General features: G+C 33.4%; 1 protein-coding gene across 3 annotated transcripts in view; it reads right to left on the bottom strand.

Moving 5' to 3' along the window:
* Ostn (osteocrin) overlaps positions 1-25,196 on the bottom strand; it is a 79,886-nt gene that overhangs the window by 5,418 nt on the left and 49,272 nt on the right. For all 3 annotated transcript variants that reach the window (XM_063260509.1, XM_063260510.1, XM_013160111.3), the window contains one exon: positions 5,865-5,960. In XM_063260509.1, the coding sequence (XP_063116579.1) occupies positions 5,876-5,960 (85 nt within the window). In that variant the 3' untranslated portion in view covers positions 5,865-5,875. The remainder of the gene's footprint in view (positions 1-5,864; positions 5,961-25,196) is intronic.

The raw sequence follows: 25,196 nt of genomic DNA, 5'->3' as shown, positions 1-25,196 counted from the left end.
TTCCTATACACAAAAACTCACTGAGAGAGAAATTATGGAAATATCACCTTTCACAATAACATCTAAAAAAATCAAATACCTAGGAATCAACCTAATCAAGAATGTAAAAGATCTATATGCTGAAAATTATACTACTCTAAAAAAGGAAACTGAAGAGGATATCAGAAAATGGAAGGATATTCCTTGCTCTTCATTAGGAAGAACCAACATTGTGAAAATGGCCATACTCCCAAAATTGTTACACAGATTCAATGCAATCCCAATCAAAATACAATCAACATACCTCACGGACCTAGAAAAAACATTCCTAAAATTCATCTGGAAACAGAAGAAACCTAGACTAGCAAAGGAAATCCTGAGCAACAAAGGCAACCAGGAAGCATCTCAATTCCTGACTTGAAACCATACCACAAAGCCACAGTAATAAAATAACATGGTACTGGCAAAGAAATAGACATGAGGATCAGTGGGACAGATTAGAAGATGCAAACACTACTACAGTGACACTCAGCCACCTTATATTTGACAAAGGGGCCAAACATATTCACTGGAAGAAGATAGCCTCTTTAATAAATGGTGTTGGAAAAATTGGCATTCCACATGTCAAAGACTGAAAATAGATCCATGCCTATCACTATACACTAAGGTCAAAATGGATCAAGGATCTAAATATTAAAACAGAAACACTAAATTTACTGGAAGATAAAGTAGGTAGGAACCTTGAAGACATAAGGGTAGGGAAAAAATTCTTGAATAAAACGCAAATGACACAGGAAATACTTCAAAGTGTCAACAACTAGGATCTCATATTACTAAAAAGTTTCTGCACATCAAAAGAAATCACCAACAAAGTGAAAAGAAAACCCACAGAATGGGAAAGAATTTTAGCCAACAATTCCTCAGACAAAGGATTTATGTCCAGAACATATAAAGAGCTGAAAAACATCAAGTCCCCCAAATTCAAAGACCCTTCCAAAATGAGCACCTGAGATGAACACACAGTTATCAGAGGAAGATATACAGATGGCAAATGAATATATGAAGAAATGTTCACCATCACTGGTTATTCGAGATATGCAAATTAAAACAGCATTGAGATTTCATCTCACACCATAAAGAATGGCTGCCATCAAGAAAACAACTGATAACGAATGTTGGTGAAGATGTGGGGAAAAAGGAACTCTTTTCCACTGTGGGTGGGAGCGCAGACTGGTGCAACCACTATGGAAATCAGTATGGAGATTCCTCAAAACACTAGGATTGGAAGTTCCATTCAATCCAGCTATTCTTTTCCTGAGTATTTTCCAAGAAAAATGGAAAAGGTCATGTCACAAAGATATATGTGCACCCATGTTCATAGCAGCACAATTTGTGACAGCTAAATCTTGTAACCAACACGCCCATCAACCACAGAGTGGATGAAAAAAATGTGGTATTTTTGTACAATGGAATACTATTCAGCTATAAAAAGAATGATCTTGAGGCCTTTATAGGTAAGTGGACACAACTTGAGAATATCCTCATTAGTGAAATAAACAAGACTCATATGAGTAAATATCACATTGTCTCTCTAGTGTAAGAAACAATAAAAACTGACAGAATAATGGAATACAAAGAAGTATAATAGATACTGTGAAAGTGAAAGGGAAGGAAAGTGCTCTAAAGAGTATAAAGGTCTGTATAGTCTGTAAGATAGATGAGCATATTACTGAATCTCTGTTGGAACATTGAACAGAAGGATTTGTACTATCAATATTTGAGTGTCTAGCCAGTACTTATTTTTTGATTTTGTGACTTTGGCAACTAATTTTTAAGATGGCAATGAGAAATGTAACAACTAGTGATTCTACAATGATAATTTTTTTTTTGAATTTGGTATTGTTCTACACTTTTTTTCTGTTTTTTTATTTAATATTTTATATTTGAAAAAAGTGAACAATATGCAATATAACAACCATTAAATTTCTTTCATTCTCTTTTGAATAACTGTATTGTTATTGTTTTGAATGTGATATTATTGTTATGCCTTTTGCTTTTTGTTTTTGTTGTATGATTTTTATCTTTTTTAAATAAAAAATATATAAGAAAAATTAAAAAAAATGGTCATAGTAGCTGTGGTATTAAGTGGCAGGATATTTAATTATCATATATCTAATTTCACCAGATAGGCTCTTGATGCCAATGGTAGAAACAGAAAGCTCATTAATCACCTTATGAGAAATTATTAGACCAAAATGCCCTTCAAAGTTCAGTAGTTTAGAGTTGAGGTCTACTAAAAGCTCAAATTGAAATATATTGCAGATTTATATCATTATAAACATTGCTATGTACACCAATATTTACAGCTGTACAACATATAATTGCTAAATCCTGGATGTGACCTGTATGCCCATCACCGGACAAACAGACGAAGAAAACATGGTATTTATACACAATGGAATACTGTTTGGCTATGAGGAAGAGTAAATTCAAGACATTTGTAGGAAATGGATACACCTGGAAAACATGATGTTAAGTGAAACAAATCAGGCACACAAATTTAAATACAATATAGGAGCTCTTATTTGAATAGGGTAAGGTACCAAGAGCATAACATGTGATGGATATAATTAAATAGACGCGCAGCTCTCTTGCAGATGGGAAGGGGTCCAGGAAACCAAGGGAGAAGTAGAGGGGGGAGAGGGGAAGTGAGAATTAAGATACGCCATGCCACTTGCAGGAACCTCATCATTTCAGTGAGCTGAAACATTATGCTGTAAACACAAGCTAAGAAAAACAATTGTAACAGGAATAAAAAAAGGAGGGAGTATAGGGAAAAAAGGAATAAGAAAAAACAAGCGGTACTACGTACTTGAAGTTACTCTCACCAAGATGAATGTAAGCCTCATGTCTAGGAATCAGGCAATTATAAATTTAAATAAACAATTTATGGAGAAATAATGTCAGATTATGTTTCTTTCTAAAACACGTATCCGAGAAGAAATTGGCATTTGGTTGGAAACAATAACACACAGCTGCTGTAGGAGAGTCGACCTCAAACCATGCAAAACTTCCACGATGAGGTACCAGTTTCAGTTTTAGTGTGAAAATGTAAAGTAAAACCCAGAAGGTGAAAACCCACAACTAAACTTGCTTCAAAAGAGAATACTTCAGCACCCACAGAAGTGAAACAAAGATTTGTGAAGCACTGTTTTTTTTTTTATTTTTTAGAAATATAAACCAGTGAAGGGTCCAACAATGACAACTTAGCACCAAGTAGCCTTGCTGGGGGGAAGAGAAAGTTGACCTACCAGGCCAAAGACCGGGGTCCTTGAGTTTACAGTGGCCCAAAGTGTGTAAGATTGTGAATAAATCAATTTCCTTTTATAGTACCTATTTCACAAAGTGGCACAGGATGTACTGACTTGAAGTTCTTGAATCTAACTACTTAGCAATGTGACCATATGAGCATTATTTCTTGAATATTAAATCTTACCTAGTGAATGATATGCATATGACACCCCCTGATTGACTCATGTCATACTAGGATAGTAGAACAAACACATCAAAAATAACCTTGAAAATCTGAATACAAGTATAAACGTATTAGTATTTTATTTGCTTTGCTATTCATGTAAAACATGAAACTTCGTGTGAGGAAGTAAAATAAAAATATCTGCAAAATCTTGGGGTCATGGTGGGATATAATAAATAGAGACATAATACCTGAGCATATAATGGATCACCACAGTGATTAACAGAAAGAAAGAGAAAATATATATTGCTGAGTTCTTTTCTAAAACTATTCTTTTGTAATATTGCTCTTAAAATTTTAAGATAGCAAATCTTACTAAGATTTCATAATAATGATAGCAAATGTCTGATGCTTAAAGTCTGTTAAGAAAAAGACACAATGTATTAAACTTTACCCAGTATAATTCAGGAAACCTTAAACTACTTCAACTTTCTTCCTAATTTAGTAACTGCCCACAGTCTGTGTGGCCTAAGACTTCATTTGAATATTTAAATGAAAATGAGTTTCCTTAAGAGTTGTTCATATTTCTTTGGTTGAATTGCAAAATGTTAAAATGAGTGATAATCAAAGGTGGCAAAAATATATGGAGAAAACAATCAATCTCAATCATTTTAATCTCGGAGTCCTAAAGTTAACACATCAAGAAACAAGAGGACAGAAACTTGATGCCGTGAGTTACCTGTTTTTTCATATCCCTACTTAAATACAGTGTGGCAGCTATTAGCAAGTCTAATGAATGACCCACATGTGGTATATCTCTAGTTATGAAGAAAAATATCTCAACCCAAGTTTTGAAGATAGTGCTATTCAAAGGCTGTATTACTGCGCATGTTCAGTATATGCTCCTGTATTTGTGGGTACTCAGTAACTGCAAAGTTTCATGAATCAACAAATCCCTACAGTAACATTTTTTCATTAAATAATTTGAACAAAAGTGTGAATCCTTTCTTGTGGCTTTAAAACAGAGTGATTTAAGTTATGAGAGGTTCAGGGTTAGTGTGACAATTTTGGGTTTCTGAATGGAGGGTCTGAGGATCACTGTAAAAGAAGTGGATGACAGCATTTCTCTTCTCTAGCCTGAGATTGGGAAAGCAGGTCCAGCTTTCTTTAACGTTTGGGAGGAAGGATGTACTTTCTATCAGTCCCACTGACAAAAAACATCTCACCTAAATTTCACATTCAAGAAATACAAAAGCGTAGATTATCACAATTAAATAAAATGTTTGACAAATAAACTCAGAATTTAAATTTTCTGGGTTTTAACTCTATTGTATAACTTCCTATCTGTGTGCATTTTTGAATTAATTAATATAGTTAAGCCTTCCATTTATTTGTATGAAAACAACTAGTACTTATGAAGCATTTATATGCTAGTATATACATATATAAAAATATAGATGCATATAAATTCTTTTGATCCTCAAGACAACATTATCAAAGCTATTATTTTCCTCATTTCATGAAAAGAGAGTTCAGAATTTAAGTCATGCTCTATGGCTAACAAACAGACAACTGGGGATTTGAACACAGTAACCTGGTCTACCTTGCTTGCACATTTAGCCCCTACACAGCACTGCTTCTCAGTGCAGGAGAGAAAGTCATAGTTCTGCTGCATGGGAGGATGATTAACAGTAGACCTGCCTGTGAACCATCATGTTCAGGTTCTAGCAGAGTTCATTTTCAGAACAATAATGTAAACTGCTATCACTTGCAAATATTAAGTGTCCAGTACTTCCAGGCCCACTATACACATTTAATTTACCCTTCATAATATCATTATGATATTATTCAAATGTAACCAACTAAAGTATCTTGACACAAACAAAATAATGAATGAATGAACGAATGAATGACAAAGCCAGGATTTGCATAAGGTGTTTGATTATTGGCCAATACTCTACTGCTACAGCATTTTCTCTCTAATGTTCCATAATATCATAAATCCAGTAATATATTCATTTATAACAAAATGGTACATATTACTAGAATGTGTATTCTTTATAACAAAGGAATTTTCTTACATATAGTTATTATGAAAGCAATTTATTATATTAAATAGAATTTCAACCCTTATTGGCATGTTAATTTCATAATCATGTAAAAGATTGTAAAAATAGCCAAATAATCTGTTTCATTAGTTTGCAGTAGATCTAGGTTAACTATTTGTTTTCTAAAAGTCTCTTACATTATTTATCATTAATATACAAATTGAGTGCAGATATATTTGTGAAAAAAATGAATGCATAAGATAAGAAATCAAAAGGGTGATTTTAAAGCCAGGATGGGTCAATCAGTCCACGTGGAAATGTTTATTCAAATGTCCATGGCTGCCTATGCAAACTGTACTCACCACTGGAATAGTTACCCTCTGGAATTTGAGAGCCGGTTTCTACCAATTCGATCCACGGGGATACCAAATCGCCTTTTTGGATGATTGACTGCTTTCCTGAAACAAATCAAGGAGAATATATTTAAACTAAAATCGAGTTTATTCCTTATTACTTTTATTCTTCATTACATGAGATCTGAGAACTTTGGAACTGGAATAAAGATGATAGTTACCATTCATCAGCTGCCTTCTCACACTTAGAATATGTATTTAAATAGACACGACTTCTGCCATTTCACACACAAGGACCTTGAAATTTAGAAAAGGTAATTTGTGTAAATTCAAATATAGCGTGTGAATAAGCAGATTTCCTCAGTATACTGATCTGGTAACTGCACAGTTTTGTGGCTTAACCTCTTCCCTTCTTTTGATTTTGCTGTTGCTGCTTTCTGCTATGTTTTTTGAGACAGGGTCCTTGCTATGGCAGTTTAGGCTAGCCTTGAACTCACTATGTAGCCCAGGTTGGCCTTGAACTGGTAGCAATTCTCCTGCTTCCTGAGTCCTAGGATCACAGGTATGTACCACCATGGCTGGCTTCTTTTTAGATTTGATTCCTTTGGTAATTGTGGAAAATTGGATTGCATCAGTGGTTTTCCTCAAACTCTGCATTCTGCAAAAGGATGATAGTGGAAAAGAAAGTGGTAGAGATGCTAAGACTAAGTTTGTAGTGTGTCTCTGAATGGCACTTACAGTTCACCCAAAGAAACCTTATATGTGGTGGCCTGTGTTCACTTATGCTGTCTTTATGTTAAATATTGTTTAAAAAATTTAAACGGGTTTATTATTAAGCTGAAGTCTGAAAGAAATTCATGCAAAAATATAAGAAACCTATCTTCTGGTTTACACTTTTATATATTAGCTCTTTAAAAATAAAAAAAATATTTTTATTCAATTTGGTATTATCACTTATTACTTTCAAACCAAATTCCAGAGGATGACTTAGAATTTAAAGTGTTACTTTCATGATCTGGCTTTTGAGTTAAGAGAAATTTCTTTCTCTATTGTTGATAAGGCTAAGTGGGATAAACTAAAAAGCCAAGGAAAATGACTTTTCTCACATCCTAAGACAATTGACTTCCAGTATGTTAGGCTTTTCGTTGACTTACTTATGCAGAGAGGAGGACATTCTATAAGCAAACAATGTTAGGCATCTCAGATTACAAGTGCAATAACCACTCAGAGCCGGAAACATAAGATTATCAGTAATCGCAGTTTCAGAATAGGAAAGAATCTTGAAAGCTGTTCAGTTTTAAAGTTTTGCAAATGAATGCCAATGATGGATTTTTTTGAAGATCTCAGTGATGTGGGTTTATTATCTTACAATTTAATTCTCAACAGTTTAGTGTTAAAATAAAAGATTTCCTTCACAACACTTTCAATAGCCGCTTCAGTGCTTTTCTTCTTACTTACAACATATTGTTAAGCACTAAGACACAATTTAAACACTAAAAATGAATCGAAATCTCAATTTTGGAAATTTTTATAGTATCATTCAATTATTTTTTATTATACTGTAATTTACCATATACCTGCTAGCAATGTATGAGATTCATGTGGTTGTCCTTATATAGATGATCCAGAAGTAGTTTTTCCTTTTAAAATCCTTTAATTACTCTTAGGCGTAATATGATTTCATGCAAATAGTAGAGAAAAACATCTCTCACTTTTACTTAAGACAATTTTTTCCTGAACAATGATTCTGATATTATGATTAAATAATTTATTGAAAGGTTCTGAAAACTATGGAAACAATAGATATATGATAGATTTTTCTTTGTTGTACCTTACACATAAAAGTCTATAAACTTGGGGCTGGGGATTTAGCTCAGTGGCATAAGCTCCTGCCTTGCGAGCAGGCAGTCATGAGTTTGATCCCTGGTACCAATAAAAAGGAAAAAGACAAAAAAATTATTAAAAAAAAGTCTATAAACTTTGCTTATTTAAAATAATTAGATGAAGGCAATCAATATAAATTTGTTTTCTTTTATGTGCCAGGTACAGTAAATAATGCTGTGTGTTCTGACCTGGTACATACCTGCAAATGACATGTAGGAATAGTGTCCTGTTATTTTTCCCATGTGATTCAACTTCCTGCTGTTCCCTATCCATCTTACTTTTTAGTCTGAGTTTTTGTTTCACTGTCTGAATTGAGCACATGCGAGCCTGTAAGAATTTGTTTCCTGTACAGCATTTTGTTCCATTGATTAGATAAGGAAAAATCTAGGAGAAAAATATTTGTTGCATATTCTTGCCATACCCATAGCTCTGCCTTCTTTCAGATTTCTTAAGTGAAATCTACTATCTGCACTTTTGGATTGTCTGATAACGAACTGACTCAATAATTTTCAATTCATTGACCAAATTGGAAAGCATGCATAGCTGTCATACTTTGTTATAATTATAGATAACAGTTGTTTAAAAAGAAAAATCTTTTCTTTACATTTGAAGTGATATTTATCCACACAAATATATTTATTGTCATCAATCAAAGAAGATATTTTCCTAGTGATAGTTGGAATAGTGGTTTTGCACAGATAGGCACCTTGTAATCCCTAGAATCTGAAAAGAAATCTTTGCAGAAAAAATAAGATAAAAACTTTGAGATGGGAAGATTGTCTTGTAAAGAATAGTTCCAATCTTGCCACTGGCCTTTAAAAGTAGATGATGCTAAAACAGAGTGGATCAAACAAGAACAGTCACTGATAACGCATTCACCCATCATGGCTGGCTTTGATGATGAGGAAAAACATCTTGAATTAGGGAATACTGTGGCCCTTAGAGGTTCTTGAAAGAAACAAGGACCTCAGTCCTACAACCATAAGTGAGTGAATTCTACAAACAAGTTGAATGGCCAGAAAACAAATTCTCTCCAAGGGCCTTCAGGAAGGCTCACAATCTGCTGATTTATTTTATTCCCTCTGTGTCCATTTCAGGCTTATATCTAAGTGTAGGGTGCTGCTATACAGAAAATGCTAAATTGGTAAGTTTTTTCCCAGTACCCTTGATTTCCTTTGCTAACTCTTGCACCATGAGACCTTCAGGAAATGGGTAAGATGAGCCGCTCAGGATGGAGAAGCATGCTCAGGGGTATCTCGGGGAAAAAAGGAGGGGGAACTGAAAAGCCAGCCCCTTTCAGGGGATTCGAGGACTGTGAAGAGGAGAAGAAACAGAAGCTGGAGCAAGTCATGTGACTTGCACATCGGTTTCCCAAAGAGTTGATGTCATGAAAATCCTTTTCTTTATTGAAACAGAAGTGTGATTCTCTCATAAATCTTACGCATTAAAATAGAATATTATCAATTAAGGTTTTCAAAATGAGGTTTACAGAAAAGAAAGTAACATTTTGTTTCCTTGCTTTGCTACAGTTTATCTTTCCCTGCTCTAAAAATGAGAAATTGCTGTGATACCACTGAAAATAAAATAAGCATCTTCTCTTTCCTTCCTTCCTCCTTCCCTCACTTACTTACTTTCTTCCTTCTTTCCTGCATTCATTTTCTTCCCTTCTTTCTCACACATCTGCCTATAAAATTATTAGAACAAAAAACAGAGGACTTAGCTGATTCTTTTACTTACTGTTAGTTTTTCTGCAAATCTGCTACTCTAAGTTTTTTTTTTCTGTTTTGATAAAAATTCAATATACCTGATTTTTCTTTCTTCTGAAGTTGTTTATTCATTTATTATACTTATTTGTTAAATAGCATTGGATTGTATTTATGTAAAAATATTTGTCCTATGCAATGCCAGTACAGTAGCAAATAACCCATATTTTACTCTTAGAATGCATTTTAGTTTGAAAATATGTAACGAGGTAGCACATAAATATTTTAACAGATAATATTCTACCAGTGTTGTCCAGTGGTTTTCATATCATAGACAGCCTAGATTATCCACAAATGAAAGTTTTTAAAAGTGCAATATCTAATGAGTGAATTGTGTCAGCAGAAGTTTGCCCCTCCTTCTCGCTATATAAAATCACACTTGAAAGAACTTCCAGAAACAGTGAATTTTCCTTGAAGACATGAAAATGACAAATGGTTATCAACTCAGTCTTCACAGGGTTTTATTCTAGTAAAAGATCCGTAGTTACTTTGACTTATTCTGCTACATTTGGTATTGGTTGCAAAGGTCACTGCTGTCTAGCAATTGATTTTAAATTTAAAACAATAAAACCAGCGGTGCAGATAATATATATATATATATATATATATATATATATATCATGCGGCATTTTCAAATCTGAACACTTGTAAAAATAAAAACAATTCTTTTCAAGGAGTACATAAAATTGTTATAGTTCAGCAAGCTAATAAATATTTGCATTCTATATTCATTCAGAAACAAAATAGTTACCTAGCACTGTAATTACTTTAAAGTGTTAACTGATGGGAAATACATATAAAAATACTACCCTCTGTGATACATGGATTGACAAAAATACAAACTATGTAAAATAATAAACAGCAGAGAAACGTCTTAGAAACAAAATGGAAAGCTGTAGCTTTTGAATATCTAGTCCCTCTTGTGACGGAATACCGGTATGACATGGCTTATATGAATTTAAAACAATTCAGTATTTTCATTTAAAATACTCTATAAGAAGTTTAAGGTTGTAGAGTATCTTTCAAAGTAATAGGAAGAGAAAAATTAGGTTGGATGTTAAGCACAACTTTAGTGTTCATGCTGTCATATAGACTTTCTGTGTCATGTAGGACTTTTAAAAAAAATATTTATGTCCTTGAATAATTCCATTTGACAGGTATTTGAAATTCTAAAAAGGCAATTCAAAATGTATTTAAAGGTGTTTAGAATCACTTAACACATGAGTTTGCAAATTTTTCTATGCTTTATTAAAAGAAAATGAAAAGAAACACCCTTATTTGTTACACTATCATAAGAAGCCAAATATTATCAACACTTGCTACATTCCAGTGTTTTCCTCCCAAATTTCGTATCTCATGACTCTGCTCCAGAGGTAACTTTAGATCTCTGAAGAGTGGCTTAATTATTTCTTGAGTTTCTCCTTATAATCTACTTGCTTTCTTAAAAACTTTGTTACAAAGTTTAGACAGTTCTAAAATTGTATCTACGATGAATCTTGTGCTATAGGCCTAATATACAGCATATTACTTGTGCTCTATTCAATAAGTATATATTATCATTAGTACAAATATGTTACTATTGATAGCTATGTTGTTAAGAATGTCTATATAATAAATCTTATTCTTGAAATTTGCTAGGAGGATGGATCCCGAATGCTCTCACAACAAACGAACAAACAAAAAAACCGCAGATAACTGTGATGATAAGTATGTTAATAAACTGATTGTAACAATCATTTTAAAATGTATATGTATATCAAAACATTAAGTTATATAGTCTAAATATCAACAAATTTTTTCAATCACACCTCAGTTAAGCTGGATAAACAGGAATTAAATATAAATTAGCTCGCTCAGCAAATATGTACCTTGAGAATTTGCACCTGGCCAGGCATAGCTACAGTTGGTTTCTTTTAACTGCTGTATAATATTACATTGCATGAATGTACAACAGCTTGTTTATGCATTCTATTGTGGGAGAAAATTCAAGAGACACATTTTTAGCTCCTTTTATATAATTACTATCTGAAATTTTAGTTTTCTTATACATGCCTTTGGTGTTCATTTAAGGATTTCTGTACAATATATTTTCAGAGATAGAACTGCCAGTTAGACATAATATCTCACGCACAGTGCTAGACTATCTTTCAAAATTGTATCCATTTACACATGTAAGTGTGGTGTGTGACACTTCTAGTATTTCAAATTCATGCCAACCCTGGTACTGAGGATTTTTAAGTTTCATCAATCCAATGGATTGATAAACATGCTTCATTTTGCTTTTAATTGACTTTTCTTGAATTTTGATGAAGTTTTTCACCTTTTTGTTTGTTTACAGATCACTTAGATCACTTCTTTTAGAAATCCTGTTGGTCTACTGCTGTTCTATTACTTTGCTGTTTCTTTTAAATACTGATTTGTGGGAGGGTTTAAAACATTATGAACATTGGATTTTTGTCAGTTATAAATCTATCCAACTATCTTCTCCCTTTTGTGATTAGCCTTCTTTGCTGTGTCTTTCGTGAAAATCTTTAATATTGTTTAATATTTATCAATATTTTTTCATCTCTACCCTAAAAACAGACTGAGCTCTTCAAGTTTCATGAAAATCTTATTGCAGTTGTGAGTCGAATTTTACTGAGTCTAAAGTAGATGTCAACTTGGAGAGAACCGAAACCTTCATGATACTGAGTCTACCATCCCCAGTCATGTATTGTTTAGTTGATCATTCATGTCTCTTACAACACTGCTATAATTACTTTTCCTAAAGACCTTTCATCATTTGTGTTGTAGGCAGGGGTTGCAAGGAGAACAATTACATACAGGACACATAATTTATAGTATTATTTATAATGGCCGGCTAAGGAGTCAGATACTAAGAAAGTGCAAGAGATCTACCCGAACACCAAAGACCTACAAAATATACTTTGTTAGATTTGTTATTGTTCAGACAATATTAATTAAGAGTATGTGTTGTAGGTATTTTTCATGGTGACCCTTTTTTTGGATAGAAAAAAGCTTCCTTTTATTTTCAATTAAATAATAATTTTATGAATAATTACTGGTGAATTTACTTACAAATGAACATTTACATTAACATAATACTTTCTAATGTGTTTTTTATGGTTATATAGTTTCATCAATTTGTTAAATATATTAGTTGATTTTCTAACCTAAACCAAACTTATATGGTTAATTTATGTGGTAAACTCAACATAATAAGGGTACAGTCACTTTTAATACAGTATTACAATTGTTTCTCTATTTTGTTTCTAGGATTTTGTATTTGTGTCCATTATGGAGATTTTCATTTCTTGTTCTCTTCTTCTATGGTTCTTGTGTTTAGTTGTATTCTCATTAAATGAGTTGAGGGTTATATCATCTGCGTTTGGTCTCCTTTTGTTATTTATTTAATTACATCATAGTTGGAAAACATGTTCTTTAGGAAAACCAGGCCTCTTAAGTTTGTCAGGCTTGGTTGGCAGACCAGCATATCATTAGATTCATGTGTAACTGTTGACTCAGTACTCTGTACTCCTCCCCTTCAAACAGCTGGGTGCAACTTTTAACTTGTTCTTTTTGTGAGTTCCAAAAAACCCCTAAAGTCAGGGTGTAGAGAACAGTCCCTAAAAACAATGGTCTGATATACCACTACATTTTAAAGGGGCAGTAAAATGCAACTTTTCCTCTAAGTAAGACAACCATTCTATTGAATACTATCCAGAAAAGGGAAGACATGGTACTAGCTAATAGAAGATGTTCCTAACATAATTCTGTAAGTTAGATTACTAAAACAGAAACAAATTACCGTGCAAACTTCTGTGACTAGTGCAGCGAGGCTCCAAGGTGGTCTCCAATAATTGTACCAGTATGTTATCTCCTGTGTTGGACAGAGCTGACTTCTGTAACCAAGGTTATTGTGAAAATGACACCATGCGAGGTGTGGCAAGTGACTATAGCTTCTGCCTTGCTTAGTTGGCTCACTGGTTCCCATTTTCTAATTGTTTTGTGACAGAGTTTATATGGCAAAGAGTTAAAGTGGGAGTGGATGCTCCAACCCCAGCAGTCTTTCAGCTGACTGTAACCCTGACAAACAACTTCACTGCAATCTTGGAGAGACCCTGAGCCAGAAGCACTCGGGCAATCTTGTTTTGTTTTGTTTCTAGTACACAGAACCTGTATAAGAACAAAGGTTTTTATTTTTTTCTTAACCCACTCAATTTTTGGTAATTTGTGACATAGCAATTTATATCTAACACCCTGAGATTCATGAGGAAAAAGTTCTCACCTAATTTGGGGTTCCCCCCAAAAAACACAGGGGGGCATATAAAACAGTAAAACAGATAGTCACCCATGAATTGGTTACTGTAATTTAAAGTTAAAGGGTAGAATTAAAATACAGGAATAATAGTGCTAATATGTAACTACAAAAGATAAAAGGATGATGTGTGAGGACGGATCTAAAAGAAGCCCTCAGCAAGGCTCTGTGAAAGATAAGAATGAAATAATCACAGTCCACAGAATCCTGTTTAAATTGAAAATACAAAATCAGGCTTTTGGATTACAATTCCAAAGTGTTAGGATGAGAGATCATATTACATCTGAGTGATGATGTGGTTTTAAACAGCCAACACATAATTCCTGCTTTTTTTAAGTCTTCATTCAGAAATACTATAGAAATAGGATACAAATGAACAATGCATATCAATCAAGATACTGGTTTATTTTTCTGACCAAACTGAATGCAGACTATGCCTTTCTTCCCACCTGTCAAAGAGTTCACCAATATCTTTTCCCTGAACTAGACAGATTTCTATAACTAGAGACGGTTATGCTGTGAAAATAAGAGGATGAGGTAAACTTACTCAATGGCGTCTCCCCAAATTATCAATCTGATAGGCAGCTTTGGGAAGGAGCAATAAAGGATGGTGTAAGGAGTCAGTCTTCCTCTAACAGCAACTCCTGAACGTGCAGGAGAGAAGATGGTTTCTCCTACTAAGTTCAGCATGACGAAAGGAAGTGCTCCTTTGCTTAGCAGAAAGTTCACTTTTGACATTAACTAATTTTTATTTGCAGTACCAGGCATTGAACATGGGCACTCGTACATGCAAGGCAAAGGCTTCACCAGTGAGTTACATGCCAGGTCTTTTTAAAATATTACTTAAGTCTAGGTTTTCAGACACTGCCCATGCTGGCCTGGAATTTGTGGTTCTTCTATTTCCAACTTGGGAATAGTTGGGATTACAGGTGTATACCTTACATTTAAAATTAGCTCTCGATGGTGGTAATTCAATTTTAAGGATTCTGTTAAATTTATGATGGTGATGCTAATTAGATATAATGTTAGCTTCTGAGATATTGTTGCAAGGAAGAGGCCACACAAACAGCCATTCAGAAACCATGAATATTTGCAGAGTTGCAGGAGAAGGTAGAGAGCTCATGAAACTCCCTGAGGATCTGACTCATTTTTAAAAAAATTTCTATCAAGTATATGGATTTATCCAAAAAACTTACAGAAATTTCTTTGTGAAAGGGTGGATAATATACATTCAAATATAGAATTTGAATGCTATATAGAATTAAGTATTATCCATTTGGGGAAACTTTTTAAATCTTCATATTAAATTAGATGGGGAGAAAAAAAGTAAAAGGACTTTTGCATTTTGTGGTGTTGAACAGAGGTGAAAAGCAAAAACATAATGAGAAGCAGGTATCCATAAGAACCTCTCAGGACTGCTATTCTTGAGAGTGTTTCCAATTGTGAAATCAGGCCTTTTAATTAGGAGGAAGGAAGCATTCAACAAGGGCGTTGCACTCTGAATCCCCTCCCTGTGTTTTTCTCCCCTAAAAAGCAGCCCATTTTAACTATTCGCTTTGGGATCCACCAAATAAGAGCTGGAAAATGTCAGCAATTAGTAGAGATGCCTTGGTTGGCCAAGGTGTGTCACATTGCTTAACAACAAATTAGGAAATTAAAGCGTTAGGACTGTTATAGTTTGTGGGACTGTTTTTAAGAAGGACAGTAATAGCCGACTAATTGAAATGGGCATCTCTGTCCTCAACTTCAGCCTGAAACTATGTTTGGTTTAGTATAGAAACAATTGTATCACTGATATGCTAATTCTAAGTGTATTTATTCAATGCATATAGTCTAAGTGAAATTCATTATTTCTAGCCTTGGACAAACAATTTTTTTTTTTATTCACATGGTGCTCTAGTTTCTTTATTTCCTGTAAATAAATAGAAAGCCATTGGACATGAGTTGAACAACTTGAAGTCTAGATTACAGCTAGGAAGTCTCAGGGAATAATTTTATATCTTTGAATAAATACTAATAAAATGAGGGTCATAATATATATGTATATTTTTAAGGTGTTATAAAACCTAAAAGGATATATCCGAATGTTAAAATGGAATTCTGTCTATTTTAGTTCTCAGCTATGGCTCAAAAATGGTAAGAAAAAAAGTATTTCCTCTTGTAATCTAAAGTAAGGTGCTAAAGTTATGTAGTATTTGCAAGAGGGATGGGTACAAACTGAAGTTTTTAAATCTTAACTCAATAGTATTGGTGTTAAGTGGGTCAATATGAAAGAATTTCTTGGAAGCAAATTACTAAAGAGCAGTACCATTTTCCCTGTACATTTCAATAAAGTAAGAGCTTCAAGAAAAATGCCCAAAGAAGTTGAGATGTTGCCAATAGCTCTGGTAGAAGTGTTTTCAAAATCTAAATGGCAAGAAGACGTGAGGAAGGGCTTCAGGCCAGAGCAAAGAGAGGACTGCCCACAAAGAAGGGCTGAATTCTATTAACCAAGGTCAGGACTGTGCAGCATGTAGACAGAGTTCATTATATATGAACCTCATCACATGAGATTTTTTCCAGGGGTGTGGATGAAGTACATTTAACCAGATGCTACTGGTGGTATCCAATGGAGAAGCTGAGAGGATAGGATAAAGATTATGGACATAACTAGCCTTCCAGAGGAGGAACACAGCTGCAAGCAATATGGTGTATAACAATGTTCCCAGTGGGGGTTCAGGATTGACCTCAACCTGTCTGTTTTGGGTATTAGCCACGGCCAGAAAGTGCTAAAGCCAGGTCATGATGGTACCCATCATGTAAGACTGTATTCCTCTGCACTTCTATCTTTGATTGTGGAGGAAATACAAGGCAGCCTGCTACAGTAGAAGGGGAGGATGAAGATAAACTGACCCTGGCTCCTTTCTCCTGCAGTGTTCCAGCCTGAGTCAGCTCAAACTGAGGAAAAGAAAACTTCAGTAATAGGTTAGACTAAGACATACAGAAGGGTATTTTAATTACTGAAATATGATTATTTTCCAAGTAACAATGAATAGAAAGATTCTTAATATTTAAGTGTGAACAGTAGAACCAAGGTACTTGCTTTTGGCTTTATCCAAAAGATAGGGAACAACATCACCATCACCGTGGGGATTGGTTTAAATGTGCATGAGTGGGGAATAAAGTGGTTTTCCTGTTCACATTCTAGGAAGTTCTCTCTTCCAATTAAGGTATAATAACAATATTTACAAAGAAAATGTTTATTGTCCTTGGCCTATAGAAGAGTATAGTTGTACTAGATATCTCCTACCTGCACTTCAGATTTAGTTCTTCATCTTTTTTCACCCTATTGACAGCCTCAGGAGGGTAAGCTTTTGGGGACACAAAGATTTCCCTGTGATCTTTGCTTTGGTTTAGGTCAAGCACTGTGAGACTCTAGCAAGGCAGACTGCAGAAATGTTAGGAAAATTTTTTACTCTCCTCACTTTTCCTTGCAAGATGCCTGCTAGAGAATTACACTCCTAAATGCAATTCAGGCTTTTCTCAAAGCACCTGATTCTCCATGACTCTGTCTGTTCAAGTAAGGATCCTAGGTTCTCATGTTGTCCATTATGAGCCGGCTATACTCAGACTTTGGTAAACAGTCTTCTTATGAATAGGCCACCTTCAAATTTGCCCATTTTAAAGGTAACTACGAGAGCAAGAGAAACTCCATTTTGTTTACCAATGATTGTCAGACAATTGCACAATCAGTTAAATTCACTAGCCAAAATAATGTTGCAAAATAAAAGAGGGCTTGTCTTACTTTTCATGAAAGAAGGGGGCTTTGCATCAGTCTAGGGAAAAAAAATGTTTCTACACAAACAGCTCATGGGTCATTATTGAAATCTTAGACAAATTAGACCAAAAGACAAAAAATGAAAACAAAAGTTCTACTATGGTGATCAAGGATGGTATAAAATTGTTTAATTGGAACCCCGTTCAGCTTCCATAATTACTGGAGTCACAGGACCGATAATGACTGTTATATTAATCCTTACCTTTGGGCCATATTTAATCAACTGAGGAAAAGACAAAATTCAAAGCCATGTAAATCAAGTGCAAATGATGGTGCTGACCAATATCTCTACAAATCAGCCCAACTATGAATATGAAGTACTCCATATGTCCTCAAATGAAAATATACCCTTGAGGGGGGAACATGAGAGCAAAAGAAACTCCATTTTGTTTTTAGACCCCATTTTAACCAGTAGTTAGACTTCAAATGAACTTGAATCCTACTTCCATAGAATAGCTCCTCCCTACTTAACCATAAAACCCACAAAGGAAAAAACAAGCAGTTTTAAAACATAATGGCTGGGTAACCTATGGCCTCAACCTAAATGACAAACAAGCCAGATGTTAGGACAAGAGTCTTGTGACATTCCAACAAAATGGTGTGGCATAATGTGGTCTCCATAGCAATCAGGAGATCTTGTGAGCTCCTAAAAATGTATCTAAGACACTATAAAACAAAGGCTCAGAGCCAGCATCCTCTACTGCCCAGTTGCCCTGCTATCCATTGGCTATTTTGAATAAACTTACTTGTTTCTCAATTCTCGGTCTCCCTTGAGTGAATGTCTTGCTTTTACTATAGCAGTAACACCTGTCTCCCATTGCATCTCAGGTGGACACATAACATTATATACCTTGCTGACTTCACAACATTGATGGAAGAGTTAAAGCAACCACAGTTTGGATTATATTTAACAGTGATTAAATTCAAATATAGAGCTCTATTATTGTTACTTGAAAGGTATTTTCAGTACTGTGTTAAGGGGTGAGGGAAATGATTCTTTAGAAAAATGGTAGACCAATCATCAGTATTTTCTAATACTGAAAGGTCATTCAGAAAGTAGATAGCGTTTTGCTAAATATTTAGTCATATCTTTATACCTGCTTCCTTTTACTTGTGTAAATAAAATAGACATTCATTAATTTCAAATATAAAGTTAATGAACTGAACCAAGGAAGGTCTTTTAGACTTCGAAGCATAGTTGAGTTCATTTTACCCTGAGAATTACAGTAATTTGCACATGTCCCTGCAAATAAAGCTAGTGTCATATTCAGATGAAAAATATGTTAATACAAAGTAGGAAACAATAGGTGGTTCTTTGATTTGTTTTAATATGATAGAGATCATATTAGTTTTGGGTGTGTTTATTTTGTTTCTCCAGCCATTCTTCCATGGCGTCATCTCTTGGTGGTACTTTTTTGAAAAAGAAGATTCAAAATTTTTCATTCCTAAATATTTTAAATTAATTGCAAACAAAGTCATGTGTTTCATATGACTGAAATTCAGAAATTTTACTCTGGAGAATGTAACTACATACTTACATGATCTTTCTGGATGTGAAGTGATTATATCATTAGTTGAATTACCCAGTAACAGAAATATAGTAATTATGATGCTAACAAAGAGTTTCAGCAGTATTATTTGTACCTAAATTTTTTGTCACAAATGGAAATTGCAAATACATTCAGACTATGTTTTAGTTGCCAATATTTTGAAATGGTTTTGGCATTTAGCGCTTTTTGAAATTATTTTGGTTTTTAAAATTATCTGTAGATCTTGTTATTTTATTCAGAAAGATGCACATATTTTGGTGTATTGCAGATTAATTTTAAAATATCCTGATAGTTCTGTTTCTAAATAATGGTCCATCATGAACTCTTCTGCATTCTGGCCATTCAAAAATGCTATTCTGAGAAGGGGACATAGGTTTCAGCAAAGTGCCAGAGTGAATCTTAGAGTGACAGATGACATCCTTCAGACTATGGATCTCAATCTCTTGCCTCCCCTCAGTAAGCAGGAAAAGAAAGATCATGTGCTGGAGGAGGAGATTATTGACGACATGCACATGGAAGCTACAGATGCTTATACACAACTCAGAGAGTGTGTGCATTCACATATATTAGAGAAACACATACTCACTGGCCCTGTGAAAAACCCAAAAATATATAATTGATGGATGCTATTATCTTCTATGACATGATAAAAGAACAGCAAATAACCTTTGACACAGATCAGCATGCTAAAATTTCTACAATTTTTGATTATACATTATTAGTACAAAATTTATTTTATTTATTTACTTATTTATTTATCTTTTTGGTACCAGAGATCAAACTCACAATCTTATTCTTGCCAGGCAAGTGCTTGTATCACTGACCTAAATCCCTGGCCCATTATTACTAAATACGTTAAAAATTTATTGTAGTCATATAAGTTTATTATATATGTGTGTGATGTTAAAGGATCTATGTAAAAGGTGATAAAATTTAACCTTGTATCTTGTTTGAATTATAATTTTAAAGTAAAAAATTATTCCTATTAATTCAGACTCAAGAAAATCAATAGAAAATTTATTCAACAGTTATTGCATAATATACCAACCATATTTAATGATGGTTTAAGACCAAGAACAGGAATTCCTGCCTAAAAGTGAATGCTGCAGATAAATCTTACAGGGAATGCCCTTCGAATTTAATTTCAATTCTTAATATAGCTATAGAAGATAAAACATGTGGAGGATGCAGTAAAAACTCCAGGCAAATGAAGCTACGTGATCTTTGACAAGGGGCCAAAAACTGCCAGAGGAAAGATGCTCTCTTTGACAAACGGTCCTGAGGAAACTTCCTTTTCACGTGTGGAAGGTTGAACCTAGACCTGTGTCTTTTACTGTGTACTAAAGAAACATCAAAATGCTACAAAAGTCTAAATAGTAAAATAGAAACAACCTGCTGGGTGATAAAATAGGTAAATCTCTCAAAGACATAGATGTAGGCAAAGACTTTTTGAACAGAGCTTCAGTTGCACAAGAAATAATACCCAGAATACCGAATTTAAATGCTTCTGCTCAGCAGAGGTAACAGTCAGCAGAGAGAAGAAAACCTACAGAGAGAAAATAATATTGCCAGTGGTTCTTCAGACAAATATTTGGGAATATCTAAGATATATCAAGAACTCAACAAAATTAGATCTCCCCAAAACTAAAGACCCAATTAAAAAATGGGCAACTGAAATGAAAAGACATTTCTAAAAATAACAAGTGCATGTGACCAATAAATACATGAAAAAATGTTCAAATTGCTAGCCAATAGAGAAATTCAAATTAAAACAACACTCAGATAGCTTCTTACTCTGAAAGAATGGTTATCATCCAGAAATCAAATAATAACAAATTCTGGTGAGACTGCAGGGGGAAAATGAAATTTTTTGCATTGTTGCTGGGAATGTGAACTAGTACAATGAGTATGGAGATTCCTCAAACAGGTAAAACTTGAAATTCTATTTCATTCAGCTATTCACCTCCAAGGTGTTTTCCTGAAAGAGTTACAGACATCATGTTACAGCAATACATGTATATCTACCTTCATAGCAACACAATTTACAATGGCTAATTCTGGGAAGCTGCCTATCTGACCAGCAAAGAATGGATGGAGCGATAAAATATGGCATTTATACACAATGGAGTATTACTTTGCCACAAAGAAAGATCCAACAGTCATTTTTAGGGAAATGGATGTGATTTGAGACCATGTTCAGTGAAGTTAATCAGACATATAAACTTCAGTATTGCATGGCTTTTCTTCTGTGAGAAACCCAAATACAAGTAAAGAACTAAACAGAAGATTGATTTAGTAAAAGGAAGGGAAAGAGAAAATTTCCTAGAGAATTTCTCAGTTTATTAATCAAAACACTGTGATTCTATTTCTGTATTTTCTGGTTTGTAATATTGGATAACTGTCTAAAAGTGTCTAAATTTTAGAGTTCACAAAGCAGGGCTCTCTCTCTGCTCCTGATAATACCACGCCACTTAGTAGTTTTATCAAGGAAACCAAGCTTTGTATGTGAGGAAGGGGATGTGATTGGTTAAGATATGGAGAGATAGGGTGAGAAGGCTCTAGGAGAAAAGGAATTAAGACATGCTGTGTACATGTACCACGTCCACACAAAGAATGTAACAATTACGTGCTGCAAGTAAGTACTGATGAAATAAATAAAAGAACTAAAATACAATATAAAAGTTATATAGCTCAGAAACAATCTCAACTTTCCAGCCACTGGTCACTTGCTGTGCAAATGCCACGACTGGCCTCAACACTGCTGAGCTTCTGGAGAGGGTTGGAGGCGAAGATAAAGGCGGAGAAAAGGGAGGAAAGGCAATGTTTAAACCCCAACGTCGTTTTCACGCTGCACACCATGCTTGTGATTATCTTCTTAACAATTCCGCACTGCCAGTGCTTTAAATCTTATTCTGAAATAGAATACAGACCTATCCCTCATACCTTTTTACAGCTGTAATCTACTTTGTGCTCCATTGTGTGGGCATGTTTATTCAACTGAGGGCCTTAATTTTTTTTCTTATTTTAAGAAAAAATAGAACAGCATCTCACAATCAAGCAGTAGGAGAACAAAAATTGTTCCATTGTGTATTCTGATGTTCAAAGTGGTTATGTAGAGTATAAGATATAAATGCAAAAGATTCTTACAAAAAAAAAAAAAAACCCAAATAGTGACACAAATCTCTCTTCTAATGAACTAAGATAAACTATGCATTTCTGATTAACATTTGTGTGTTTGGTTGTTACAAATGGTTCTAAACTGAGTAAACTTCGATTTATTTTCTCCCAAACTAAAACCTATTTTTACTAATGTACCTTAGGTGGAGATTTCAAAAGGAATAGGCGAATGTTAGGCCAAGACTGAAGCACGATTGATTTATCAGATATTGGCAATATCTGTGTGGGTTCCAATTTGTTTCAATCAGCAATATGTGGGATTACCTTTTTCTGAAAATCTTACTATTTTTTAAATAATTTTTTGCCAGTCTAATAAATGAGCAATTCTATTTCAGTGAAAAGTGTGTTTTTTTCTTTTTGTATCTTTCCATATGATTAAGGCTAATTTGTATTTCTTTTCTCCACAAACTGCCCTCTGTTTTCTTTTAACTTTTTGCTCTGTAGAAATGTTATTTTCCTTCTTTATTTTTCAGAATTCTTTATGTTTTAAACTATTAAGCCTTTGATATAAGTTGCAAATGTGTTTTCCAACTTATCCAGCTCTGTGGTGTCTTTTGTCATGGAAATGTTTCAAAAGCATATACAAAAGTAGATCTGTTTCTTATTTTTTCCTGGAACTTTCTAGATTTTACTTCAAATTTAGAAGAGTTTATCAATTTCTTCTCTACATAGAACTTCAGCAATGTTTTATTTTAGTTCCCCCAGGAATTTGTTTATTTTTTTTTAGTTAAGTCCCTGGCCCATTTAAAATTTATCATGATGTGTAGTTTGAAACAAAATCAATTTATTATTTACTTAACATATATACTTTACTCGCTGAATGTATCATCAAATGTACATGTACATATTTATATAGTATATTAAAGTGTTTTATGCAATATATATCATATGTAATATATAAAATGTGCAAAATGTTACATATCACATATATGCCAGTGTTACTCACATGATAGCACTCCACACTGAACTATACTTCTGCCCCTTAGCATAGTAAGGCTGCATAAATAATTGTGTCTAATTCTTTAATTTTTAATTTATTTATGTATTTATCTATTCAGAAGTTGATATTGCATTACTGTAAAAAAAGACTATCAATTATTTAAGAATAGTTAATAAATATCTTCTTTCTTATTTTATGGAAGTTCTGGCTATATTAGCTTTTATTTTTTTAAAATAAAAGCTAATTTTTCAAAAGATCTTTATGATTAAATTGCTAAGCTTTCAAAATCCTGATAGTATTTTAATTAGAATTGTAATTTAACTTAGGGAGCTTATACTTTTGTGCTTTGACCTAAGGAGATAGTGTGTGCTTCTGTACTATATGTTCCATTTTTGTATTTTAGCATGATTTTCATAGTTTAGCTTATAGCTTCTTTGAATATTATTTGTTGGCATTATGTCTTTGTATTTTCTTTTCTGGTTTTCCTTGTTCCTTTTCATTTCATGGTGCTGGAGATGGAAACTTTGGCCTCTCAGATGCTAGGTGAGTACTATACCACTTTTTAAAATTTTGTATCAGGATTCACTCAGGACCTTCTGCTTATCAAGCAGGCCCTTGTGCGGCTGAGCTATATCCCTTACCCTTATACCATTCTTTTGCATACCTAGGCTTCTTTTATATGGATTATCTGATTTATTTCTGTAGGAAAGAGCTATCTTAACTTCTTCGTGCTTATTTTTGTCATTTTTATTAAAAGGGTTCTGTTGTAATTTTTCACTTATTATCTTAGTTTCTCAAGTCATTTGTAAATAAACAGTTTTAGTTTTTTTTCTGATTGTGTAACTCTGAATACTTTCTCTTGTATAAAGAAATTTTTAAATTGTAATGAAAATAATGGGAATTATTTTCTTGTTTATCAGTTTAATAAAACTTTTAGTATAACTGCTATAAATAAGACAATTTTTAGAGGCACACACAATACACTTTAAGGAAGAATCCATCATTTCTTATGTCACTTTTTAAGAAATGAATAAATGTTAGGTTCTGATAAATATCTTTTCTATAATCTATATACATAATCATCGACTTTTAATTTACTGTTCTAGTAATATGATGGATTATATGAAAGAAGTTTTGAATATTGAATCTCACTTTTCTGGAATATGTTTCACTTGGTCAAGATTTAGTGTGTGTTTGAAATGTTGAATTTTCTTCATTAAGATCTGTCTATGTTTTTTACATTGATATTCACATGAGATATTTGAATTTTCACATTTTAAAATTTGTGTCTTGATATTCAAAGTTATACTTGTTTCAAGAAATAAATGAAGTATTTTTTTACTTGTGCTCTGAAAATGTAAATTAATTTTGGTATTGTCTTCTACTTTAAGATCTGATAAAATTCTCTCATGAAAATTTCTGGACACAGCACTTTTTATTAGAAAGCGTTTTTAAACATAAAAAAAATGTTATAGTTGAACTATGTTGAAGGTTAGTGTTCGTAGGTTGTATTTTTTTCCCCTCAAAAATCTATCCATTTCCATTGGTCTTCAACTAATTTATAGAGAAATGAACAAATGGTTAGCTGTTTTTTAAATTTTTTTTCTACTTTAGTATTCTCATTTTGTCATTTTTAATTTTATGAATTTGTTTTCTACTTAAAAATTTAAAGTAGTCTAGCTTATATTTTTGTTAATAGACGAAATCAATTTTATATATATTTGCTATATCTTTTGTTGTTTTATACAACCTTTTTGATTTCAGTTTCTGTCATTACTAATTTCTACCCTCTGTTTCCTTCTTCCTTGCTTTTCTTAGTATACTTTCTGTTTTTTCTAGATTTTTAGTGCAATATTTGAATTATTTTTATTGCCAGAATGCTGATTTTCATT

The sequence above is a fragment of the Cavia porcellus genome, unplaced genomic scaffold (genome assembly GCF_034190915.1).
Source record: "Cavia porcellus strain 051 isolate PalLab524CR breed Dunkin Hartley unplaced genomic scaffold, mCavPor4.1 scaffold_14, whole genome shotgun sequence".
Lineage (NCBI taxonomy): Eukaryota > Metazoa > Chordata > Mammalia > Rodentia > Caviidae > Cavia > Cavia porcellus.
The sequence above is the reverse complement of the archived record's forward strand: the minus strand, read 5'-3'. Positions and strand labels throughout refer to the sequence as shown.